The sequence below is a fragment of the Aythya marila genome (genome assembly GCF_965140915.1).
Source record: "Aythya marila genome assembly, chromosome: 1".
In the NCBI taxonomy this organism is placed as follows: Eukaryota; Metazoa; Chordata; class Aves; order Anseriformes; family Anatidae; genus Aythya; species Aythya marila.
In genome coordinates, this window is record NC_139042.1 from 32,290,313 (window position 1) to 32,315,512 (window position 25,200).

The 25,200-nt window shown below is 40.3% G+C and overlaps 1 protein-coding gene across 1 annotated transcript; it reads left to right on the forward strand.

Moving 5' to 3' along the window:
• Positions 1 to 1,516: 1,516 nt before the first annotated feature.
• Positions 1,517 to 24,428, forward strand: OLFM4 (olfactomedin 4; the record flags this gene model as incomplete). Its single annotated transcript, XM_082751930.1, has 6 exons — positions 1,517 to 1,557; positions 3,386 to 3,466; positions 8,105 to 8,257; positions 14,172 to 14,384; positions 15,406 to 15,559; positions 23,635 to 24,428. Exons 1-6 carry the CDS (start codon positions 1,555 to 1,557, stop codon positions 24,426 to 24,428), a joined length of 1,398 nt encoding a protein of 465 aa, XP_082608056.1. The 5' UTR covers positions 1,517 to 1,554.
• Positions 24,429 to 25,200: the final 772 nt, after the last annotated feature.

The window sequence follows — 25,200 nt, forward strand, 5'->3', positions numbered from 1 at the left end:
GTTTCAGACATGTTTCACACGAGGCAGTACTGCCGCTCCTGCTCTTACTGCTGCCTTCCAGTGTCTGAAAAGAATAAGGGTCTCCCAACCACTTTCTCCACTCGCATGCCACTGCAGCCACTGACCGCACAGTGGCCAGAATGAAGAAGGAAACTGCAAATGGTTCATTGATGATACAGACACTGGCACAGGAAGGGACAACAGGTGACATGTTTTGGTCTGGGTACTTCTTGGCTTCTTTGGCAAGAGCACAGACATGGCCATCTTCTCTGTCCCAACTGGAAAATTCCTCGCAAGCTAATTTTCACAGTCATCTACAAAGTCTGGAGAGTAATTTTAATTTCTGTTTTGCCGGATGAGGGCTTGAGGGCTCACAGCTGACTCCACAAGGGTGGTAGCTTGTAGCCTTCTGGAAGTGGGGATTTCACTTGGTGGTTTGAATGTGTTGGGAACTACAGGCATATACTTCCGGTCATACTGTAGTGTGGTCCCTCTCTGCCCTTCAGGAAGCAGGGAACAGTTTTAGGGAGGAAGCTGTAGGGTTGAGGTCAATGTTAACATCCTTAACGCTATTCCACAGAAATTACCTGTAGTCCAAACCCATGTCTCTCTATGTTCTTCCAGCATCCCTGGTGGTGTGATGGCCTGTCCCAGGCCTGAGAGCTGAGCTTGGCATTTAGGACCACAAGAGTGGAAAAGGGCTCTAACTCCAAGCTGCAGATGGGGACCGTGGGGCTACACTACACATAGTCTATGGCTTTGTTTTATTGCTTTCCAGATCAGAGCTTCAAAGACAGGACAGTGAATTATTGTGGTCAGCTGGCATGCGGCTCCGTAGAAGGAGAACAACTGAGTAGTATTAGTGGGTAACAGAGTTAACGTACGGGTAAACACTAATGGATATACAGTGTTAATGTACAGGATATAACTGCTGGAAGGGAAATGGGAGGAGGAAGTCTGACTGTGTCCCACCTGTGCTATGTGAGAGTTGAGACCCCACGTTTTACTGATCGTAAAAGGTTTGTAGGCCTTTGAAGTACAGGGAGGGTGTTCCTGGTGTGTGAAAAGACTAACCTGACCTGCTGTTCTGACCTGCATTGTCTGCATACCTCAGAATGGGTCTATGAGAAATTTTGTGTCTGAGTCACATTAAGAGGAAAAGTCTTATCTACCCACGGTAGCAAATAAGCACCTGGTATCCTGCATAACCTAATTAAGATTAGATACTGCACCATATGGGAAAGCTTTCTTGTTAAGTAATTGGAGGGTAGTTAATTTCCAACAGTGTGTAACTTGTATGTTCTTTGCATATTAGTCATTTGACACCTATTATTATATGACTTCATGACATCGCTTCCCCAAAAAACGTAAAAAATATCATGAAGTTCCTTAAGATTTGGCTGGGGAAATCCCCAGAGTTTACAATAAAAGAGCTCCCTTGTCCCCTGGCTATCACATCTGCTGGCTGAGAAGATGAAGCACACACAGGTGGCTCTGCTGCTCCTCATGCTGAGCGTAATCACACAGGCTTCAACCACAGAGGCAACGACAAGCATGGTAAGATGGGGGTCTGAAAATATAAGCTTTGGTGCCTTCATTTTTTCTCATGTCATTTACGTTGGTGTAAAATCTTTCCAGGTTGCTGAGAAGTTATTAGGCTAATGTTGAGATCTTTGCATGGAGAAGCCTTAAAGTATTCCTCCATCCTGCCCCCAGCTAATGTATAGGGACTGGGTAATAAATGTAAAAATGAGGCATGGGTTTAAAATCAGAATCAAATTCTGCCTTTGGTTAGATGAGTGCAAGTCCCACTGAGGATCCGAGTGGATATTAATGCTCTGTGTAGTTTCTAATTAATTAGCAAGGGCTTATAACAGGAAAGGATCCACATCTTTGATGTGGAAGGAGTTGGGAGGTGGGGGCTTTACCAGATGCATCATTGCTGTCATAATCAATGTCCAGGCACATGAAAGCCATGCTGGGTGTTCTTTGTGATGTGCTCCCCCTCTTTGCCCTAAAACTGTATCTGGCTGGGCAATAGGGAAGTTCAAACCAAAGCCATCAATCAGAAAAAAAAAAAAAAAAAAAAAAAGTAATGGATGAGGGGAGAAGAGAAAACTTTGAAAATATTTTAAAAAGTAAAAAATGGCATCAGTGAGAGATTTATTTTGATTTTGTACTGCTTCTTTTTTTTTTTTTTTTTTTTAATTTAAAACTAGTCAAATTGTCAGAAGAAAAGTTTTGCAAATAGCTTTAAAGCATTCCCAAATGTAACAAAATATTTTGTTTTAGGTTGACCCCAAATGACTGTTTTATAGTAAATTTTTTTTTTGAGTTAACATTAAGAAGACTCCCACTGTGGTTCCCAATGACTCTTTCTGATTTGTCTGGTTTAGTCACCAACCAGAAAAGCCTACATTCCCCTAGTTACTTTTTTTTTGAAGTTTGGTAGTGCTGTGGCTACAGTCAGTGAAATCAGCATCTCCTTGGAAGGTGCATTTACCTGGGTAAGGAACAGAAAGCTGCAAAAGTTAAAATGGAGGTTTAAATATATGCTGCTGAACTGGGGAGAGGAAACTTAATATGGGAAAAATTTCTCCTCATCCTGCTAGGCTTAAAGTTAGTTCTGAATGTGTGTAATTTACACAAATTGTGGTGCTCTCTGCCCTGCCACTGTTAATTGCTACCGGCTGCCCCCACCATTTCCAGTGTGATTGTCTGAACACACAAATGGTTGTTTAAATGGGTTTCTTTGACAAACTGTCCCACAAAAGCTTTTTTATGCTGTGCTCTTTAATAGAGCGTCCCTTTGCCAGCCACTTGGAACTCCCCACCATTCCTTGGCTCAGGAATGGGGCTCCAGCTGGGGTTTGGGAAATGCAGAAAGATGGAGCAGTGGGTGTCCTCTTGTGGGGAAAGCCCATTTGGTGCTCAGTCTGTCACACCATTTGACGCTGAGAGTGCCTCACCACAGTTCCCATCTTGCCATGGGTTTTGGTGAGGCTCTCAGATGGGTAACAGTGTACTGCATCACCAGGATACACCATCCTCAGCACACTGTATGGGGCCATGGTAGGCTCTCAGTGATATGCCTGTCAGAGCCTCAGCTCACACCTTTTGGGCAGGCTGAGCATCTCTTGCCTTCTGCTGGTCACACTTAGCATTTCTTCGAGAAGAGATGTCCACGAAGTGACACTATGCTGTGGGAAATGCAAGTCTCATTAGCTGCTGATTAGGAAAGCCAATTAATTTTACAGTTGCTGGGGACGGCTCCCATAAACAAAACAAAGTGCTTTGGAGCTGCAGGTTGGGGGCTAGCTGGTGGGGAAAGGATGGTGCCAAATGCAGCAATTCACACTGAAAGAAGTTTTTATTTCCTTTTTAGTCTCCCCTTATCGATACAACTCTTCAGTATCTGAGTCAGCCTAGAGAGACAACTGCCAGCCACCTGCGCATGACCCCAGAGGTATGACCATTACATACTGTTCAATAAAGTCCAACAAAGAGCATAATTAAGAATTTGTGTCCTATTTTTTAAATGCTATGCAGTCACTTGGAGGTTTAAACCTTATGCAGGTAAGTCAGGCTGCCCAGGAATAGGCCTGTAGGTGTTTTATATCTATGACTTAGGCAGTGTTGAGTTCCCAAAGTCATTAGTAACGCTTCTGTGTCATTCAGTGCTTTGGTCACATCTAAAGATTTGAGATTGTCCTCATGACTTCTGATTGGGATCCCAGATATGAAAAAGAAGGTACCATTGGGTGTTGATGGCAATATGCCAAACAGTTTGGTGGTTATGGTCTCCCTGGAGGGAGGTGAATGCTGCTTCTTAACTCTGCCTTCCCCATGTAAACCAGAGCAGGGCCTTGAAGCTACATTCTGTCACCTATGAGAAGTGTCCATTGGTGGTTGCTGGCACTGAGAAAATCGTGATTCTCCTCGTTCTACTTAGCTGAAATTGTATTCATCTGTTTCCTGTTAGAGGGCTTCAATCTGATTTTTGTGCCTTCTGGTACAGTGCTCAACTCCAAGGCCTGCAGATTTCAGGAGTTGGTTTCTTTCCCTTTCTTTGTCAGTGACAGCTCAATAGCATGTTTCCTTTGGAGGTAATTCAACAGAACACACTTGCTCTGAATGGGCCTGCAACCTAATTGTTAAGAACAGTGTTTATCCAAAATGCACAGTTCCAGATCAGGCCAAAGACGCAGCTTGACAGTAGGACTTTATCATCCATGCTAGCCCAGTGTGGCATCTGGAATTTGTGGAAGGACCTCTTGTGAGAGAGCATTAAATCTCTGCCTCCAGCAGAGAGTTTAGAATGACAGAATCAGAGAATAGTTTGGGTTGGAAGAAGACACTTCCCACTAGATCAGGATGCCCAAAGCCTCATCCAAACTGGCCTTGAATACTTCCAGGGATGGGGCATTCACAGCTTCTCTGGGCAACCTGGTCCAGTGCCTCACCACACTCTGAGTGAAGAATTTCTTCCCATACCTAATCCAAACCTACCCTATTTTAGTCTAAATTTATTCCCCTTTATCCTATCACTCCCCTCCCTAACGAAGAGTCCCTCCCCAGCTTTCCTGTAGGCACCCTTTAGGTACTGGAAGACTGCTAAAACATCTACCTGGGACCTTCTCTTCTCCAGGCTGAACAACCCCAATCCCCTCAGCCTGTCTTCGTAGCGGAGGTGCTTTAGTCCTCTGATCATCCTCATGTCCTGCTCTGGATTTGTTCTAATAGGTCCATGTCCTTCTTGTGCTGAGGGCCCCAGAACTGAATGCAGCACTCCAGGGTATCACAAGAGCAGACCAGGGGGGGTCAATCATCTCTCTGACTCTTCTGGCCACACTTCTGATGCAGCCCAAGATATGGTTGGTTTCTGGGCTTCAAGTGCACTTTGCTGGCTCGTGGTGAGCTTCTCATCAGCCAGCACCCCAAGGTCCTTCTTCCGAGGCCCACTCTGAATTCATTCTCTGCCCTGCCTGTATTTAGTCTTGGCACTGCCCCAGCCCAGATGCAGGACCTTGCACTCAGTCCTGTTGACCTCCATGACATTTGCACACACCCACGTCTCAACACGATGCAGGTATCTCTGGAAAGTTAAATGGAGGTAGGAGTCTCTCATTGATCCTCAGTAATGGGACCCAAACCCCCTGCATTTCCTTGTCCAGCTAAGATGGTTTCTGTCCTTGCCATGTGGTTTCTGTGGATCCCATCCATTTTCTTAGGCAGAGGGAGCAGTTACTTCAGAATTATAATCTGTGAATGCTGCTGGACTGCTGTGTAGCTGGGTGTTAAACACTGAAATGTCTAGGTTGTTTTGAGGCTGTAACCCTAAGTCTGCATTTAAGCAGATGAATAAATTTCCCAGTTTTCAGCAGATCAGGTACCTGCTGGCTCTTACTCTCCTTAAATTGAAGGGATGTGGGAAAGGAACATTTCTCATAGCCTCAACTATGTATATTTAACAACTTAATTTTACAGAGTAAAATATTGCTGTCAAGTCCTTGCTGTAGGCTAGGACAGTTTGCTCTCTTTTAAAGATTCAGTGTAAATTATTAAACTTTAAAAAACATAGAACTCCATCAAAAGTAACAGCCTGTCTTTTGCATTTTTCCACAGGATGAGGGAAGACAGTTTTGTTATATGGTTATCATTTGACTGGTATTATATTCTGATTGAAACACTTGTTGACCCAGGAGAATCTTAACTAAACAGTGCTTCTTGGTCTCATCAACATCGTGATGCTGTTGTTAGTAATGTCAATGGAAGAGTGGAAGCAGTTCTGCCTGCCCAGGCTGCCTGCTCCTTTGGGGAAACCATCTCTTGGCATGCATATAAATATCACTTACTGAAGTGGAGCTCTGCCTTCAAATCTAGGCTCTCTTTCAACACCAATATTAAAATATAATGATTGTTTCTCATAGGGAATGTAAAACTTGGAGTTATTTTTGGGAGGATCATTTTGGTTGAATGTTTGAATACACTTATGAAGGGTTTATTTAACATATGGAATAAGCACGGTACCTCTAAAAAAGCTGATGACTCTATGTAGGCAAGATTGTAGTTTATATTTCAGTATACAATATATAGATCACACTATCCTATAGGTGGAAACATGCCTATGTGTAGTACACACTATGCTGTTCTATGGATAGTAAATTCTGTATTGGTATACGCATGAACATATATGTCTGTGTTATACACAGAAGTGATGGAATACTATACCTTCCATACAAAAATCAGTATGCCAGTGCAAATGACAGTCTTACAGAAGAATCCATATACTCACTAAGCCATATTCCTTCCTTCCTTCCTTCCTTCCTTCCTTCCTTCCTTCCTTCCTTCCTTCCTTCCTTCCTTCCTTCCTTCCTTCCTTCCTTCCTTCCTTCCTTCCTTCCTTCCTTCCTTCCTTCCTTCCTTCCTTCCTTCCTTCCTTCCTTCCTTCCTTCCTTCCTTCCTTCCTTCCTTCCTTCCTTCCTTCCTTTTTCATACTAGCTTAGGTGCTGAAAGATGTATCTTTAAAGGGGCTTAGAAACTTAGAAATAGTTTGCAGTATGTTCTCAGTGGGATTTTCAGAAGTGCTTTGGTAACCTACCTGGCAGGGAAATCAATGCTGGGACTCTCTGGAATCCTATGAGATACTTCTCTGCTTCTTTTCATGTTAAATGTCTTCAGCAGTCTGGCCTGGAGTGAAGTTTTAAGGCCCATGGTACTTGAATAACGCAGATAAACTGTCTTTTCATGATTTCTTTCAAAATAAGATGCACGTTGTTTGTTATGGCTGTGGAAAAGAGGTTGCCAAAAGTGTGAACTCCTGCATGCTGCTGGTCCTTTTCTTGGGCTTGCAGAACAAGAGAGCTTTGCTGCTGGCCATCATTCTGTTTTCTGCGCTGGTTCAGTGGTGAAAAAATTAGTTGAAATCACTGTGAAAAAGCAAGAGAAGAAGTGCTGAATTTTCAGCTTTTGGTTAATGGTTTTATTTGCTTTTTTATTTTTAAGAGGGAGAAAGAAAGAGAAAATACATGAATAACACTGGGATTTCTGCAAGACAGGAGGAGAGATTATAGTAAGAAATGTATTTGAAGAGCAAGCCTGTAGCTTTAAAATATGCAGCTGCATTGAAGTATGTGCCAGAATATTTTAAAGTAACATCAGATATCTTTATTAATAAATTTGTGATAGATTTATGAACTGGTAAATGTTTTGTGTACCAGCAAAACCCAAATACATCACTGCCCCAAACACTCTCTGCATTCAGCCTAGTGTTTATAGGAAATGATGTGATCTGGCTGTAAATTATGTCAAAATCATGAATTGCCAGCCCTGACCTTTCCATACACCATACCCATTGCTCCAGTGATGATGCTCTGAGCATGCAGACAGTCAGGACAAGCCAATTCGTGCTAATGGCATGGGTGATAGATTTGTAGACCATCCACAACTGAGGATGAGCAGGTTGTGATGTGGAAGCATGATGTGGAAAACTATAGAAAAAGAATTATCTCTACGTTAGGTTGAGCCTGCACATTTAATTCTTCACCTTTCAGTGGTGAATAATTAAATTCAAATGTCTGTTTGCTGTGGCTGGCTGAAAATTTTCAGATGAAGCATGTTTCTTTTCAAAACTTTTTCTGCTAATTCTATTTTGGTGCTTTGAGCTCAATGGATGGAAATGACTAGATGATCTGATTGACTCAATTCATATTAACAGAGCAGTAAGACAGTAAGTTGCTAAGTCATTATTTTCTTGCTGTTGTATGCTTTTCCGTCTCCTGGAAAACTTACTTCATTATCTTAGGACCATTGTCCACAAGGCTGGGAAAGTAAGGACTATTATGTACTTCTGTTTTTCCAATGGTAAAATCTTTACAGCAGTATTTAACTGTTTTCAGAAATGTTTGTAAGGCTGAGTCAAAAATAAATAAATAAATAAAAAATTACCAGATATTATGAATTCCTTTGAATAAAAATGTGAAAGATGTCTAGCAGCAAAGTTGTTGATCCTATGATTGTCACAGCTCAGATTATTGTCAGACATTAGCTACTGATTCTAGAGAAGAATATTAACACTTTTTTCTTCATTGATTTATTATTACAGCTCTTTGCCAATGTGTCTGGCTCTCTGGATGACCATGGAAACTGTCAGTGCTCTGTGTACTTGCCGGATACCACCTTTCCTGTGCAGAAGGCTGAGCAATTGCAAGTGATAGCCACAACGCTTGTGGAGAAATTTGAGAGAGAGCTTTCTGTGGTAAGGTGTTCTTTTCTTATAAATACAATAATTGTATCTTTACTGAAAAGTAGTTTCCTGTGGAAGAGTACAGCAGTCAGCACTTTTCTGTGACCTGTCTTTCAGACAGCAGAGAAAAGAGGTCTCTGTAAGAACAAGGAGAAGGGTGATTAAATCTCATATCTTTGACATTATAGCATGTCAAACATTTGAATACCCTTAGGTTTCTTTTCTAGGCCTTTTCAGCTAGAGGCATATGGTATTTTTGGAAGAAGATTTATATTTTTCCTCTTTTGGCTTGGTTTTACTGGTTTGTGATTGCTACACAGAGCTATAGGAAGCCAAGCCTCCTGCTCCTTCATGTGTTATTATTTGTATCAGGACAGCCAGATTGTAAGAGGGAAATGAAGGGAAAGAGGAGAAAGGTCAACACAGCCCAGAATGAAGAAGGTGAATATTTGTCCCCTCACTCTTTTCGATTTCATGGATTAAAAAACAAACAAGCAAACATCTGTGTCAACATCTGAAGCTATGGCAGTGAGAGTACTGAATTATACATTGTTGTTGAAGACAAACATACCTTTAGCTATTTCAGCTGCTTGTTACATGAATTCAGATCCATTTTTTGAGGAACTCGGGCAAACCCATACATGCTAAAGTGCACTGGGTGAAGCTGTCTATGAAGGCAGAAATCTGCCTTTGACTTTTGGTAGTAGATAAATATTCAGGATTCAGATTAGGTGTCCAGCAGAAAGTGTTTTCTTCAGGAACTAAGCATCTTAAGAAATGAAGTGTCCTTGAATTAATCAGCAGAAAAGGCACAGCATTAAATTATAAATTCTAAGCATAAATATTCATAAACCTCCTCTGGTATAATCAAAACCAGATAAGAAGTTAGGCATAAAAACCCACAACAGGCAGAGGATCCTATGGAAATATCTTTCAGCTCAAATCATTTGTTTTGAAAGAACTGGAGCTGACGGTGAAATGCATTCGGCTGTCAACAGGGATGTGAAGGGCCAGCTGACAGAAGTCCCACTGCCTCCGAGCACAGAAATTACCTGATCACTTGCAGGAAGGAGGTGTAGCTCAGCTAATGATCCGTGACAATCACTGAGATTTCAGATCCTCATACTGTTCCCACTGTGGTCACTGCCAGAGCTTTAAACTAATTGCACTGGGACAGGATCAGAGCCAGGATTCCCAGCCAAGAAACTTGGTGTGATTCTTCAAGGTGTTTTGTGCCACCTTTTCCAGGTGCTTGCCATGGTGTAACCAGCCTCTTACCAGTACTATCCTCAGAATGGTGGTTGTCTCCTTTAGGATGCGTGCCATATCTGCCAGACCCATGCATATCTGCAGAGCATCTCAAGCACTGCTTGACCTCTCTGTGTGGACAACCTCATATCTTCATTGACTATAACGGGAGTTCAGCCGTCTTGCTCCTGTAAAGACACAGGTTACTATAGATACCTGAAATTAGGTGTCTAAATTTGTATCTGAAACTCACCTTTAACGTCAGGACAAGCTGAATCCCTGCTGTGGGCTTTAATGTCTGGGTTGCCAGCTGCTGTCAACTGGTGTAACTGTATTGTCTTCAGGTGCCCAGCAGTGTACTGCAGTGTTGCCACTGACCTTGGCTTTCAATTCTAGCTGCAGACAGTGAAAACTCTTGACCTCACTCGGGCTTCACTAAATTTTGTCCTGTCGAGAGCAATCAGCCCAGCTGTGTTACAATACTTCTAGTTAGATGAAGTGTGACATACATTTCACTAAGATACAGGCAAAGAGACACTTTGGGTCAGAAATGAAAATGAACAGATTGTATTTTGGTGTAACTGCGTATGTGTAACTTTTCTCAGTTATGAAATTGTTTTTCTGTAGAAAGAAGAAGCTGTTGAACGTTGCCCTACTGATATCTGAACTTAAGTAATCTAAGATATCGTGGTGCATAAGTCTCCGTGCACACAAGTTCTTCACCTTCCCAGTTGTGGAAAAAGCCCTCCTTACACAGTCCCATATGTTATGTTTGTCATTATAATACTTAAGGAAAGAAAGAAGGAAATAATGAAACAGGAAAGCGTCATTCTCATTAATCATTATCAGATATGATCCTGAGCAAAATCTTAGGGAATCATTCTGCCATCTGCAATTTTGTAGAAAATTCATATCCCAAACTGACTTTTTATCTCAAACCTAACCTAGTTTCACCACAGGGGTGGGAATTTCTACTAAGTGATTGCTTTTTTGACTCTGAGAATCCATGCCTTACTCTCTCTTCTAAAACACCCATTGAAGCTCATGGGAGCTTTTCCTAGGTAAGAGCTGCAGGATTGGACCCTCTTAAGGATGCTTTCCATGTGCTAGAAGTCCCAGATAAACAACCTGATTGAATCGTTAACCTTTTCCCTGATTGTAGGCTAATTCAAAAAGCAAGGGGGTCCTTTTATAGAATCAGCAGGCAAGGAAGCTTGCAGATAAAGAGATGCTCTCATGTGCCAAATGAGTGCAAACCATAGACTGAAAATACCAGACTAATTTTTCCTCTGTCACATCAACCTTTGCCAATGTAATTATGATTACAGAAGAAAATTAACCTTTCAGAGCAAAGCAGGAATTGGCTGCTCCTTTCAGTAAGAAAGGGGAGAGGACACCAGTAACAGGGATGGATCTGCACTTCATCCCAAGGAGAGAAAGTATCTTTCAGAATTTAGCTCATAACAGCAACAACATCCTCACGTAACTAAAACAGGAGAAGAAAGCACTCCTGCCCTCCACCAGGAACAGCTGTTTTCAAAACAGATTAGCCTGGAGTAGAATTCTTCTTGGGGTCAGCTCGCAGACTGCTTGCCAGCTGTACTCCTTGTGGGTCTGTGGAGGTCACACCTGCCTGAAGCCAGTGTCCTGGGCCAGGTGACTTTATAAGGTTGATGGTTTTGTCACTTCTTTCTTATCTACACATCTTCCCACTTCTTTCTTTTACATCTTCATCTTGCACTTTTGTTCCCCCTTCTGTACTCTCCATATGCATGCTGGAGAAGTGTCTGTTTGCATGCTGCAAAACCTGTGTTGATAAATACCAATTGCAGGTAAATGACACAGTATATGAACATTGAAGATTTTTCCTGCCCTTTTCATTCCATGAGGATGATAATGCTTGGAAAGAAGGAAAAAATGGAACTAGGATTTTATTTTATTTTTTTTCCCCGACGTGCCTCACATGATTGTATTCTCTACCTATAAAGGACTAATACAAGCCATATGCACTCATCATACCCTACTTAAGACTTTTATGACAAATGTAGCAGCAGTCAGTCCCAATTGCTGGTCTGTGTCCCTAAATATGGGCCACACACACATTTTCTGTGCCAGTCTATCAAGAGACACCAGCCAGTCCCTATCAAGTAGATACAGTAGAAAAGCAGAGATTGCAAGCTGCTTATATCTATCTGCCAAGCAACAGAGCAACACCATGTTCCTTTCTCAACTAACATTTCTAAACTACAGAAACTCCTGAGCCAGATCTGAGCAGGCTGGAATGTCCACTCAGTGGACATGCTTGGCGTATCTGCTGGATTTGTCTACAAAAGCAGTATAGACCTTTTAGAGCAGCACTGCTGATAAAATAATATTTGCCTAATAATTAGCCAGAGGATCCATGAGCTAAGCTGACTTGAGCTGTTTAGAGTACTGTGGAGTGCTGAGGCTAGTTCAGGCTTAACTTATAGGTATTTCTCAGCTATAGTCCACTGGATGGTGTTGACATCTTCTTAAATGATCCAGGTGGTTGACTGAGTGAAAACGGTCTGATGTGGGAGGAGAACTTCGGGTCAGTGTCCTGCAGTCATCAAGTAGCCATTACTAATTCCAGTGGTCCATTTCAGTGGTTTGAAGACTTGAGCTGCACTGTGGAATTATTATTGTTGTTGTTGTTGTTATTATTATTATTATTATTATGAGAAGGATTGCTAATGCCTAAATAGATTTCCAAATACCTCTATGGTATATGTAGTACCATGTAGCAATGCAATTTTGTTCAGACATAGACCAGGTTTACATTTCTCAGAATGTAATCGTATCTGTTTTCTTTGTTGTTGTTGCTGTTGTGCAAAACCTAGACATACAGTTTGGACACTGACCTTTGAAGTTTTTTTTTTTTTTTTGAGGATATCTTCCAATTCCAGACTGAGTTTGGTGATCAGTGAAGGTGTAAGGTCCATCTACTTCTAGCTTTTCCAAGAACATTGCCCAGTTCTTCTTACTGTTCCTTCCTAGCAGATGATGACAGCTAGGGCAAGGCATCCCAGCTGCCTCTTTTTTCAGCCAGATATAAGGAGTTGGGTCTAAGTCTTTATATGCTATCGTTTATGATCCCTAGTTGTAATAAATATCTTAGTTATTCCTTAGTGTGAAGTTACTCAGGCTTGACCTGGGAGATCTAGAGCATCCGTTTTTTTTTTTTTTTTTTTGACTCAGGATGCTTCCACTGCAGCTTATGGAGACTTGACAGTTTCTTTCAGATTTGTAGTATAGTTATGCTGCTATTGAAAACTATACTTTTGAAAAGAGGCCCTTCTCAGTTAGGGTTCTCCTTCTTAAACTAAATCACTGGGTATCATGTGATCTTAACACATCTTTTCCGTCATTCATGAATTTTCACATTATGAGCTCCTATACATGTTCGTCAGTCCACAGGGGATTCAGGAAAAATTACAAGGAATTATTTGACAAGTGTTCTTGCTGGCCTCCCAGTCCCAGGGGCTGCTGCCAGAAAAGGAGAACAGGGATTCCATGATTTTAATTCCCTGACAGGATTTTGGAGGTTGTTCCAGAGCCAATGGGGAAAAATACTGACTTTTGGTTTATGTTAAGATAACATAAGAATGGCTGACAGGATGCAGACTAAAAATATTTCAGTTGAAGAAGTAATAGCTACAGAAGTTGTAGTGCTGTAGAGAGAGGGACTAATACAAATACTATCTGAGAGTATAAATATGGAGTTACTGGTGCAACAAACTAATAATATTTATTCCTACTTACCTCTTGTGATATAATTACATTGGCTTAAGGCAAAACAGATGTGATTTCTGTGAAGCATATGGGAGAGAAATTTCCCAAAGAGTTGAATTTAAAGGAACTAAAATTTTCCAAGGAATGTTCCAAGCCCATATAATATACTTAGCATTCTGCATCGCAATGCTTATGCTGTGACCTTTACCTCAGCAGATATGTGTGAAAATATATTTATCCAGACAACTATTTAATGGTTCAGAGGCTGAAGAGGCTGCCATGTAAAATACTTTAGCTAAAGCCTGCAATAAATTTTTCACTTTCATTTAAACCCGATTTGATTTTAACACTGTGTTTAAACATTTGCCCCCCCCACCCCTCCTAAAGATAAACCACAAACCAATTCTGCAAATTTTTGACACAATTCAAATGTGCACAGGTTAAAATCCTATTTGGATTCTGAGTTAATAGGAAATAAAGTTGAAAAACTTGGGAATCCTTTATTGCATTTTCCAGCCTACTTGGGTTGCTTTCATGAGATAAAGCATTGCAGATTTCCTAATAAAAAATTTGCCAGTGTAAGTTGTTGGAATACTGAGGATAAAATTAGCTCACAGAAACAATATTGGCAAGGAATTACAAAAATGGAAGACTCTGAATAAAATTCTGCCTTCAGTTATCCCCAGGCATTCCTGAGGGGACTTTGTGGAACTGCCAACAATAAACGAGGGTTAAATTTTACATTTTTTATGTACGTGATGAGAATTTCATTTATGCAGTTTATGTGAAGAATAAATATATCAAGTATGGGGAAGTTATGTATAGGATATTCAGAAATATGATAAAGATGTCAAGCAGGCTTGTTTAATTTTCTAACCTGGACTTGAGTTTGTAACTTTTTTTTTTTTTTCTTTTCCCCTTTAAGGTTAAGGAGTACTCAGAAAGGATTGAGCTGTATCAACAGAAAATTCTTAATCTAACCATCAGAGTGGAGCACATGGAGAAGAACAGTGTATCTTACACAGAACTGGACTTCCAGTTACTGAAAGTGGAAATCAGTGACCTAGACAGACTGGTCACTCAGCTGAAATCCACTGTTGTTGGAAGCAATGTCATCGTTGATCAAATATATTTGGAGGTACTGCTGGACTCTTAATTAGCCAAAAAGGGGTCAATATACACAGTATATTCTCTCGTTCATGTTTAGGTTGAGGAAATATAGCCTCTCTCTGCTGCAGCCAGTGGAAATATTTTAGAATTTCATCAGCATAAATGAAAGGAAAGCTTGACTTTAAATGTATTAACATCCTTTTCCTTGAAAAAGGACACAGAAAAGAAAAACAAAACACACACACACAAAACCACAACCAAACAACCAAAAAAAAAACCAAACAAATGGGGTCTTCTTTATTTTTTGCCAACTATCTGCCTGAAAGCAAATGCTTTTGCATAACATTAAGCGCATTAACTTATTAAATTATTATAATAAATATTAATTTATAGACCCCCATGCTTGAAAGCCTCTGTGCTTTAACTTAGATAATTAAAAAATTAACTTCTGGTTGCTGGGGCAGTGGCCCAATCAATATGAAATCAAGAAGTGGGAAAGACTATCACCTTCCCAGCAGACTATAAATCACATTTTCAAAATTATAATTAATCACTCACCTAGAGAGAATAATTGCTTCATATGAGAAGTGAAATATTATTAGTTTCTCCATTGTCCTCTAAATCACCAAGTAGGTGATTGAAAACATTATCTTTGCAAATAAAATTTGAAGATAATTTTGCAAGACTGGAAAAAGTACTTTCTTATATATAATAACTTGCACTTGTCTAAGACTTATTGGATATTTTTACACTACATATAAAATAACACTATATTTTGCATTATAGTACAGAACTGAGTGTTAAAACAGCTCCCTGTGATCACATAGCTCTGCTGGAAATGTAAGACTAGCAGAAAAGGGCCTATTCTTAGGGATATTTCTTAAAACTTGTTCTGTAGCTTCTTCCATGATATGATCAAATCTGCCTGCAAATATCTGTAAAATAAAGTTAACTGGAATTTAAACTTTTTTTTTTTTTTTATTATTCTCACTTTCTTTCTTCTTCTTCTTCTTCTTCTTTTTTTTTTTTTCTTTTTATTTTCACCCTAGATCAGAAATCTAACTATACTAGTAAATGAATTAGAATCATTGGACAAAAACAATATCCTTTCAATTCGTCGACAAATTGTGTCTCTTCAAAATCGATTGAAGGAGTGTGAGGAGAGCAGAAACCAAACGACAGTACCCCCTTACTTCCCACCAGGTAAGCGTTTCTCTTGTATATCAGGTGAGAAACAAAATAATACATGGGTATTAAAAACAACTGTAATGATACTACCTAGTTTTGAAAAATCAAGCAGACAGCTAGTAATGTTTCTTCAACAGGTTCAAAAGGAAAAAGAGGGCAGCTAACAAACTCCTCCAGAAACCTTAGCTGTTTTCAACTGGAAAAAGTTGTAAATTTCCTCTCACCTGAAGTGTGAAAAGCCAGTCTCTCCCCCCACCTTCTCTTTTTTCCAAACTTTTTTTTTTTTTTAACGTGGGAAACTTTTTTTTTTTTTCAGTCCAGCTTTGATTTTTAATAGTTCCTGTCAAAGTGACCTATGTCATGACAATTTTACTCTAATACTGCTTGGGAAATGTATGAGCAACAACTAAAGCTGTTGGTATGCAAACGCAGGAAGGTAGCTTTGCATAATGATTACTTTTGCTTCACAGGCAAAAGATTCTTCTAAATCAGAAGGTCAAGAACCTTGGGGGGAAGTTCTGGTCCCAGGGAAATAAGTGGGAGCTTTATTAAAGACTTCAGTGGAGCTAGGATTTTACCCTTTTTTTTTAAAATAGGGAAGGTTATGTCCTGGAGCTTAGATCAGTGGTTCCCAGAGGGCAGTTCATAATAAAAGTAGCAATTGTCACAGGGCATGTGGCAATTAGTTTACAACTGGAATAATTTTTCTCTTGATGGTGTACTCAGTTTGAAAAATCTTGTTGCGAAGGAATTGTAGTCTGAGAAATTTTGAGTCGGGGATGATAAGATGGAGGAAAATGTTTAGGGAACACTAATTTAGGTATGCTGGGTCAAGCTTCCCACTTGCTAACAGATGGTAGGATTTATCAGACAATGTTGAACCCTTGAGTAATTTATACACAGGGGGTTCCTTTTGGCAGAGCTTTACAAAAAAGAAGAACTCTATTATATACATGTATAGTAGTTGGGGGAAGAAGCCTGCTTTTTCACATAAGCTGGCTAGTAATCAGCAAGACTAAATGTAAAGGAACCCATAAAAAAACAAGGCATGATGTCTGGCTTACAGGGAGTACAGATTTGCACCTACTAGCATTTAGTTCTCATCATCTTTGGGTCAGCTTAGTTCAGGTGTCTCACTGAAAATGTGAGAGGCAAGGACTGGTAGAAAGACAAGCTTTCCTTGGGCTAGCAGCTGTTCCTATTTTGGTCTTCTTAGGGCTTCATGATGGTGCAGGCAGCTGCTGCACTGCTCTGACAGGATGTGCAAGCAACACCTTGTCTAGGGATCAGGTGGGAGAAAAAGCTGAAACAAAGACCTGTATTGCAAAATTTCAAGGCCCTTCTCAGCTCCTCAAGAAAGGTTTAAAATGCTTCAATTAAAACAAACAAACAAACAAATCAAACCACACACATACAAAAAAAAAAAAAAAAAAAAGTAATGCAATGTTTTAAAAGTATTTGAAGGGCATCTCATTGATTTATTGAGAGTGATGGTGTGTGGAAAGAAACAACTTCTTTCTCTTCAAGCCTACAGCAAGTCTTTGTTTCAGTGGGAAAGTACAGAGCTCTGGAACAAGAATGCTGTGTCCTTCCATGAGTGATGGAGGAAGGAGCTGCTTTCATGCCTGGGTGGTTGACGTGAGAGTCTGTGGAACATGGGAGCTTTCAGAGAGTGGGAGAAGGAGGTCTGCCCTTCATGGTGCAGCTCCATGTGGAGATAGGCAAGTCATGCCTAGAGCAGGACAATATCTCTAGGATGGGGTAAATGTAACTGCACAGGGTTGTGACTGTAGTAGAATTATTTAGCATTGCTTGTCAGGGCACAGTGATGAGATGGACAAAGTTTATCTGGGATCAGATTGGTATTGCTTGAGCATTACCTTGTTCCTGACTGGTGTGTCAGCTGGCTCAGGTACAGCTCAGCATTGTGTGGGAACCACAGAGCACAAAATAATCTAGAAGGCCAAAACTCCGGGTGGTATGAACTATCTCTATTGACTTCCTGTGAATTATCACAACTGACATCATCTAAAGACATCTTCCAGTGTTGTCTGTGAGTTTATCTCATGCCACCAGCAACACGAGGCCTAGAGGGCTTGGAAGATGGATGTAGGCTTATTGTCATGGTCACCTCTGGGGTGACGGAGGTCCCTGCGGCTGGCACAAGGGACTGGCAGAGCACCTGTGGAGGGCTGGCAAGTTTCCTGCTGGTTGGAGAAGCCAATTATACAGATAATCTGGGTGTTACGTAGGTTTAGATGCCTGCTGATCCATGCAGGCATACTGTGACTTATTGTGCCTGATGGGGAGCAAATATCCTTCTCTGGGCAGAGAACTTTGCAGAGCAATTACACATACTGCAGACTGTGTCTGAAAACAAGTAGTAGGACAATGTTATTGCCTGGGGAGATGGAGTAAGTATGTGAGAGAGCTACATTTTCTAGATGGTCATTTTGGAGGCTTTGCATGGATGCTCACACCTAGGCCTCTGTGCTCATTTGTGCATTTGAACACAATTTCCATACGTTTTCTCTGCAAGCTTGAGTGCCTTGAATTCCTGCCAAACCATTTGGCCTTGCCCTGCTTTTAGTTCATATTATATTTATAATGTTTGTATTAAACTGACTCTTTGTCCTGTTTTCAGACTGCATTTTCTTTCTCCCTTCTTCCTCTCTCCTGCATATTTTGGGTAGGCAATATGAATTAGAGAGAGCTTGGATAATCCCCAAGCTGTCTAAGACCATGAGTCTAAAGGCAAGTTTAATTAAAGCTTCTTGCTTCACAGTACTGTACTATGCAGCCCCTTTGACTCTGTCCCCTAAGGCTTTTGCTGCTGTATTCTTAGAGCAGGCCCCTTTTCTCAAACAATGTATCTGAAGATTGCTTGTCTCCATTTGCTGTGCCCTCCAACTGGAGAGGTGGGTGTCTGTGTGACTGAGATGGGGTCAGCAAATATGTAGTTACTCATCCTCATCATCATCACTAACTTTCTTATCTGCAGCACTTCTCACCATCTCTTTCCTCACCACTCTAGTGGGTAGAAATATTTATCCATTTGTTTTTCTCTTGTACTGATTTCATCTTGCTGCATCAGGACAAGTATAGAGAAAAAAGGACCCCATGATGGTTCTTTGAGGATTCAGCAGCAGATTCTTTGTCACATCTCACTGAAATGATCTGAGAGAGGCAGCAAGGAAAAGTGAGTCAAATGAAACTCTCAAAGGAAAAAAAAAAAAAAGTAGAAAAAGAGTAAAGATTTTTTTTTCAGCTTTTGTACATTTAGAAATTAATAATTTCAAGTTACTAGTGAATAGGTCTCAGCAGGAGGAAGACTTGATGTAGCCTAATGCTGAAACTCAGACACTCATAATTGAGTGGAGTCTTACAACAATTTCACTTTTACCTTAAACTTTATCTCCTACCTATTCCAGATGTCTGCTTTTTGGGGGTGTCTTGGGTTGTGTTCTGATATGGGTATGTCCATACAGAAAGAGACAGATGCCTAATGGCACCTGAAGGGAGTTGGCCAGCGCCCCCTCTCCAAGACTGCCTGAACTGCCCCTGGAGACAAATGCATTTTTCTGCTGGTTATAAAGGCACTTGAATTTTTAGCTGCCTGAAGGCAAGTCAGATGAATTTAAGCCTTCCAGCCCATTCCCTTTTAGATGCTGCAGTCATAAACCTACTCTGATCGCAGCTCCATCAGTCTGTGCCCGTGCCCAGTGATACTGGAGAAGTCACTGGGCATGACACAGAAGACTGTGTGGGTCTTCCTGTTAGTGAGATGGTAGGAGCAAAGATAAGTTTTTCCCTTAGCAGCTCTGTCTCTTGTGTCTCAAACCATAGCAAGGCTGGTAGCAGCTCACACATCTGGATGCAGATAGGAAAGGAGGGTGCACATCTGGATGCAGCAGGGTGCATGAGAGAGTGCAGCACCAGCCTGCTACTGGTTTCTGTGCCCCTTGTGGGAGTTCCCTTTAATGTGGGTGCTACCTTGTTTGTGATCTTCACCTGCAAAGGTGAACTGTGGTTTCTTATCTTCTGAAATCAGATACAGCTAGCTGCTTGCTGATTTTTTTTTTTTTTTTTGGCACCTGTATTGTGGAGTGATAAGCTGATGTGCTTGGTGAGTGCTTCAGAGTGAAATAGGTGAAGTGAGACCTAATGGGATGCATTTCATGCTCAGTTCTCCAGGCCGTCAGCCAAGGAAGTCAGGCTCTTTTCAGTCATGACACCTGAGTGCCAGCTCCTTTTCTGATGGATCAGAAGGATTAGTAAACAACAGAGCTGAGATACAGGTGCTTTATGCAGGGAGAAGAGACCTGTGTGTCTATGTATCTACATCAGTCCTCCTCTCCCCTGTTTGCTACAAAAGGGAAGGCAAAAATTTCAGGACTTAATTGATCAGTGGCCCAAAGCAGTGGAAAAAAGAGTTAAAAACTTGAAAGTTTGAATAATGCATATGGATTTATTTCAAGTACCTTCTAATATTTACAAAATTACATGACACTTTGTTTCCTTTGTGCATCTTTTTCCCCACAAGATCCAGACAGAGGCAAGTTTAGATTAAATAAACAACAATGAGTTCTTCTGAACTCGTGCAGAAGACAGATCACCCCTTGACTACCACAGAGTTTTTTGTTAAAAAAAATTAATAATAATTCTGGGAGAATTTTCAAAATCAAGCATATACTGTATAGAAACCTCAGACAATTTTTGATGTCATTAAAACAGAACACGCTTCTAACTTTATTTTAATAATTCATTGTTTCATAAATAAAAACCAAACAAGTGTTCAGCAGAGAGATCTCTTTAAGGGAAGAAATAATACTTTACTATTTCTTTTGTAAAAAAAAGGTCTCTCTGCTGAACACACGTTTGTTTTTTATTTATGATACAATGTATGAATTATTAAAATAAATCTGGAATTGTGTTCTGCTTAATGACATGAAAAATTATTTGAGGTCACATATAGATGAGCTTAGCCGTGCTTCACTACCTGCAAGCTTTGGTGCTATATTTCTCTAAACAAATTGAGAGTTTTTGAGCATTTAATAACCATTTAATTCTGATATAAGTTTATTGTGATTTAAGCACAGTAATATATTCAATATGTCACCAGCTTAAAAGAAGCCCTCATGCCAGAGGTAACAATGCATAATAGAGATATAAGAAAAACACAGTCCAAATTGATATATGGAGCTGGCAGGCTGCAAGCCATTTTGCACTGTCTGCCTTAGTTTTCTGCCCTTGCATGAGCTGAGGTATGAGCACCTCCAAACAGTAGTATGTGTGCCAAGTGCTGAGGCCATGTTGCTAGCCATGCCGTGTGATGTTTCCAAAGATGCAGCCTGGCTATCCGTACAGCAGTGCCTTCCTTGTGTGCTGTGTTTGGAAAGAGCTTTCTGATCCAGAGCCTCATCCTTTGTGAAGCACTGAAGTGCATGCTTAAACGCTCATCTTCTTAGGGCCAGGAAGGCTGACTTGCTGTGATTCTTGGTGGCTCAACTGGGGCTGTCACACTTTTTACTTGAGAGAATCTCAGGGCAGAAAATGGACTGAGTGAGGACACAGGGTTGTTCATGACTTGTGTCACCCTCTCAAGTCATGCAGAGCTGCTCCCACAGGCATTACTGACCCCAAGGGAGTTGCCAATGTGGCCTGGAGACACAAGGGTTTAGTTCTGCACAGGGATTTATATTTAATATAAAGATGCTCCCCACCTTCCTCAGAGAGGCTGAGAGGAGGCTGCAGGTGAATCACATTTCCACTAGTTCATTAGCACAAGAAAGTACAAGACTCTGAGGGGTGAGGATGTTACGTAGTGGAAGGAGATAAATACCACATTTCAAGAAAGGAGGAGACATGGAGAGCTTCACTGCCCAAATTGATTTTACACATTGACACAAATATTGCCCTTTATCTTGGATGTTTCTGACGTTCAGACCACAAGTTTTCTTGTCCCAGAGGTAGAGCACCTTTCCCTACCTCTTAAAAAGATTTCTATTTTATTTTATTTTACTTTACTTTACTTTACTTTACTTTACTTTACTTTACTTTACTTTACTTTACTTTACTTTACTTTACTTTACTTTACTTTATTTTACTTTATTTTACTTTATTTTACTTTATTTTACTTTATTTTATTTTATTAAGTTTGCAACAGTCTACTTCTCACAAAATACCTTGTTTCCCAGTGTTTTCCAAAGGAAAGTGTCTCAGATTGTTCTCTCTCCACATTTCTACTTGTGGGATAGGACTAGTATGTCTTTGAACACAAGATTCCTCCCAGGCCTTTCCTAGCAGTTGCTTTAAGTGTTTTTTAATTCCTTTCCATGAGTATGCTCCAGCCTTTCTTAGGGATGGGCAGCTTTGATGGCAAATGATAAATTTTCTCCCTGTTACTTCTCTGTCTTCTTTGTGCTAAGACATGACTTATTTATATGCTAGATATTCCTTCATAAGACTGAGTTTATGACCAGCTGGTCTCATACAGATGGTAAACAATCATGATGTTACCTACAAAAAGTATTAAAACCCGAAAAGATAAATTTGAGTTTCTTCGTAGACACCATAACTGGTGGTACATGGAGTTCCTGTGCTATGAGGCATTATTAACATCAAAAAGTTGTTGCTGTTAATTTGTTGGTTATTTGACATGGGAGACTTGGATCTGTTCAGGTTATACTTCATCTTTAAGAAGGAAGGCAGTTGGGTGGCTGGAGCACCTCACTGATTTGGGAAACCTCAGAGTACCACTAAGCTTGTGAGCTAATGGCAGTCACTTGACATCTCTGCCTCCATTACCACAGGTGGACACATCCTGCCAATGATGTCTGGGACCTTTCTGTGGCAGTCATAACACAAGCTTAATGCTTTTACTCTTGAAGAAAAGTGTACTGTTTTTGCCAGTGGTAGCTTCAGGCTCATCCGAGGTGCATGGGCATTTCTGTCTGTAGGATTTTTTCCACTAGTGACTTACTATGGTTAGAATCTACCAGGAAACCCATGTCACTGATGTTCACTATGAATAAAGGGAAAGCATTTCTTGTATATAAGTTTATTTGGACATTTTTGTTCCAAATACTGTTCATCATCATTGAATGTTCATTCCACTTTGTTGCTTTTTTCCTAGTAAATGTGGAACAAATTCTACCCAGCCCAGTAGCACATCATGGAAAATATTCTTTAGGTACAAAAAGTCGAACATTTTGGGTAGCAAAACGAAAAAAAAAAAAAAAAAAAAAAAAAAGAATATTTCCATGATCCTGAAAATGGCTTTATGGTTGATGTATGGAAAACAAAACTGTTCTAGTTCAGCTTGAAATTACATTCTCTTTTTAGCTGCTTCAAATGAAAACTTGGAGTAATATCTATCTATATTTCCTAGGCTGTGATTGTTACTGTTTGCAGATTTCTTTGAGGGCCTGAGATGGAAGGCACCATGTGGCTGTGATGCACTGTTGCAAAACTGTGATTCTGACAGCAGAATGCTAATCTGAAATGTGGCTCTGGAATTACTGCTGCTGTTTCTCCTTTCTTCCCCTCCTCAGCAAAATACACAGAAATTAGATGCCCCTCTTTCCTATCTCCAATAATCTCAGTTCCACTGAAGTAGAAAATAACCTAAAATGATTCTCAAATTGTATTTATCAAGGGGTTTCCAAGTGTACCATGCATTAAATGGGTAAAAATCTGTCCCTTGTCTGGAAAGGTGCTGTGAGCTCTTACTTTCTGCAAATTAATCCTGAGGATGGATGTCCCTATCTTTTTTTTTTTTTTTTTTTCTCACAAAATTTTCTGTAATTATATATCTTTTAACAATTTTTTTTTTAAAGAAAAAACAAACAAACAAACAAAACAACAAAACAAGATATATATATCTTGAAACAACTTTCTAAGTCAGCTTGAAACACTTAGTGACACCATGGTCCAAATTAAGGCTTTTTACACATGAAGCTGTGAATTTATGTCTGTGCTTTGCCACAAAGCTAATCCCTTGTAAGTACACCATAGAGGCTACACTATGCAAAACCTCTCTCTTAATGATGTCATTTGGAAAACCTGTTCTTTTTTCTCTTTGACTGCAGGTAGCTGCATTCACGGTGGACTGCTGAATGTTAGCCAGCCCTATGTAGTAAAGCTGAACTGGAGAGGATCTTCCTACAAATATGGTTCCTGGGGTAGAGATTACTCTCCCTCTGACCCTGAGCGGGAAGTCTATTGGGTTGCACCATTGACTACGGATGGGATATACTTTGAATATTTTAGAATTTATAAGACTTTTGATGATCTGCTGCTGTTTAAACCCATGTATGAAAGAAGAATAACATATGGACAAGGAAGTGGTGCTGCTCTTTATAATAATATTATGTACTATCATGCTTATTCTTCAAGAAACATAGCGATGTATGATATAGCAAATAACAAAGTACTTTTGAGCAAGGCACTTCCAGATGTCGCTATTGGTAACCGTTTCTCATATGCAGGTGTATCATGGCAAGACATAGATTTTGCTGTAGATGAAAACGGATTATGGGTATTATATTCAACAGAAACTAACATGGGCAACATTGTGATTAGCAAACTCAATGAGACCACACTTGATGTGATAAATACTTGGCAGACAAGACAGTACAAGCCATCTGTTTCTAATGCTTTCATGCTATGTGGTGTTCTATATGCCACAAGGACACTGAGCACTAGGAAAGAGGAAATCTTCTACACGTATGACACAAGTACTGGCCAAGAAGGTCATGTCAGTATCATCATGGATAAAAAGTTAGATACAATCCAGGGTATTTCTTATAGCCCCACAGATCAGAAACTGTATGTTTACAATGATGGTTACCTTCTAAGATACGACATAACATTTCGGCATTAGTATATCAATGACACAAGCATTTGATAGAACTGGCAGCAACTAAAACGAGAGATCTGATATACCTTTAGACAATGCTATCACCACTTTATGGTTCATCTAGTCTGAGGTACTGTATTTGTGGGTGTTACATATATCACTTAAATTACTGTCCTTAAAAATTGCCTGCTCCGATCAGTTGTATTACTGGCAGCAGTGTTTGGCAATACTGGGTTCTTCAGGTTTTGATTGGTGTTTATTGGTGTGTGGTGCTTTACAACTGTCCTGTCTAAAAGTAGATTTACTGCATAGATTTAGTGTATTTTGTTCACAGAAATTGATGGATACACCCTATCCACAGACTGAGAAGCTAATTAACCACTGATATGCACTGCTGTAAAACAAGCAAGGCACTCAGAAACTGAGAATGAATTTTCACTGATCTTCATCAGTGAATTGAGTCATCAGTGAAATTAATAGAAGGTTTAAAATAATATAGGAAATGGGACTTGGTTTGGAAACGGCAACCTATTTGTTAGGTGAATGCAGCAGAAGCTGGCTCAAGGCTTGAGGAGAGGGGGTAAAAATGCACTTTGCTGTTTGAAGTCCTGTCATGGGGAGTGAAAAGAAGGCATTTGGGTTGGGACAGCATAGAGCTCACTGTCCCTGTCATTGCTGATGCAGTTGCCCCACCTATGGCTGTCTCCTGGCCTCTCAGTCCTCTCCAAAGCTGCCACAGCACCAAGGTGGCTTCCCAAAGTGTCTGCAGGGACAAATGGACAGCGCTGCTTTCTCT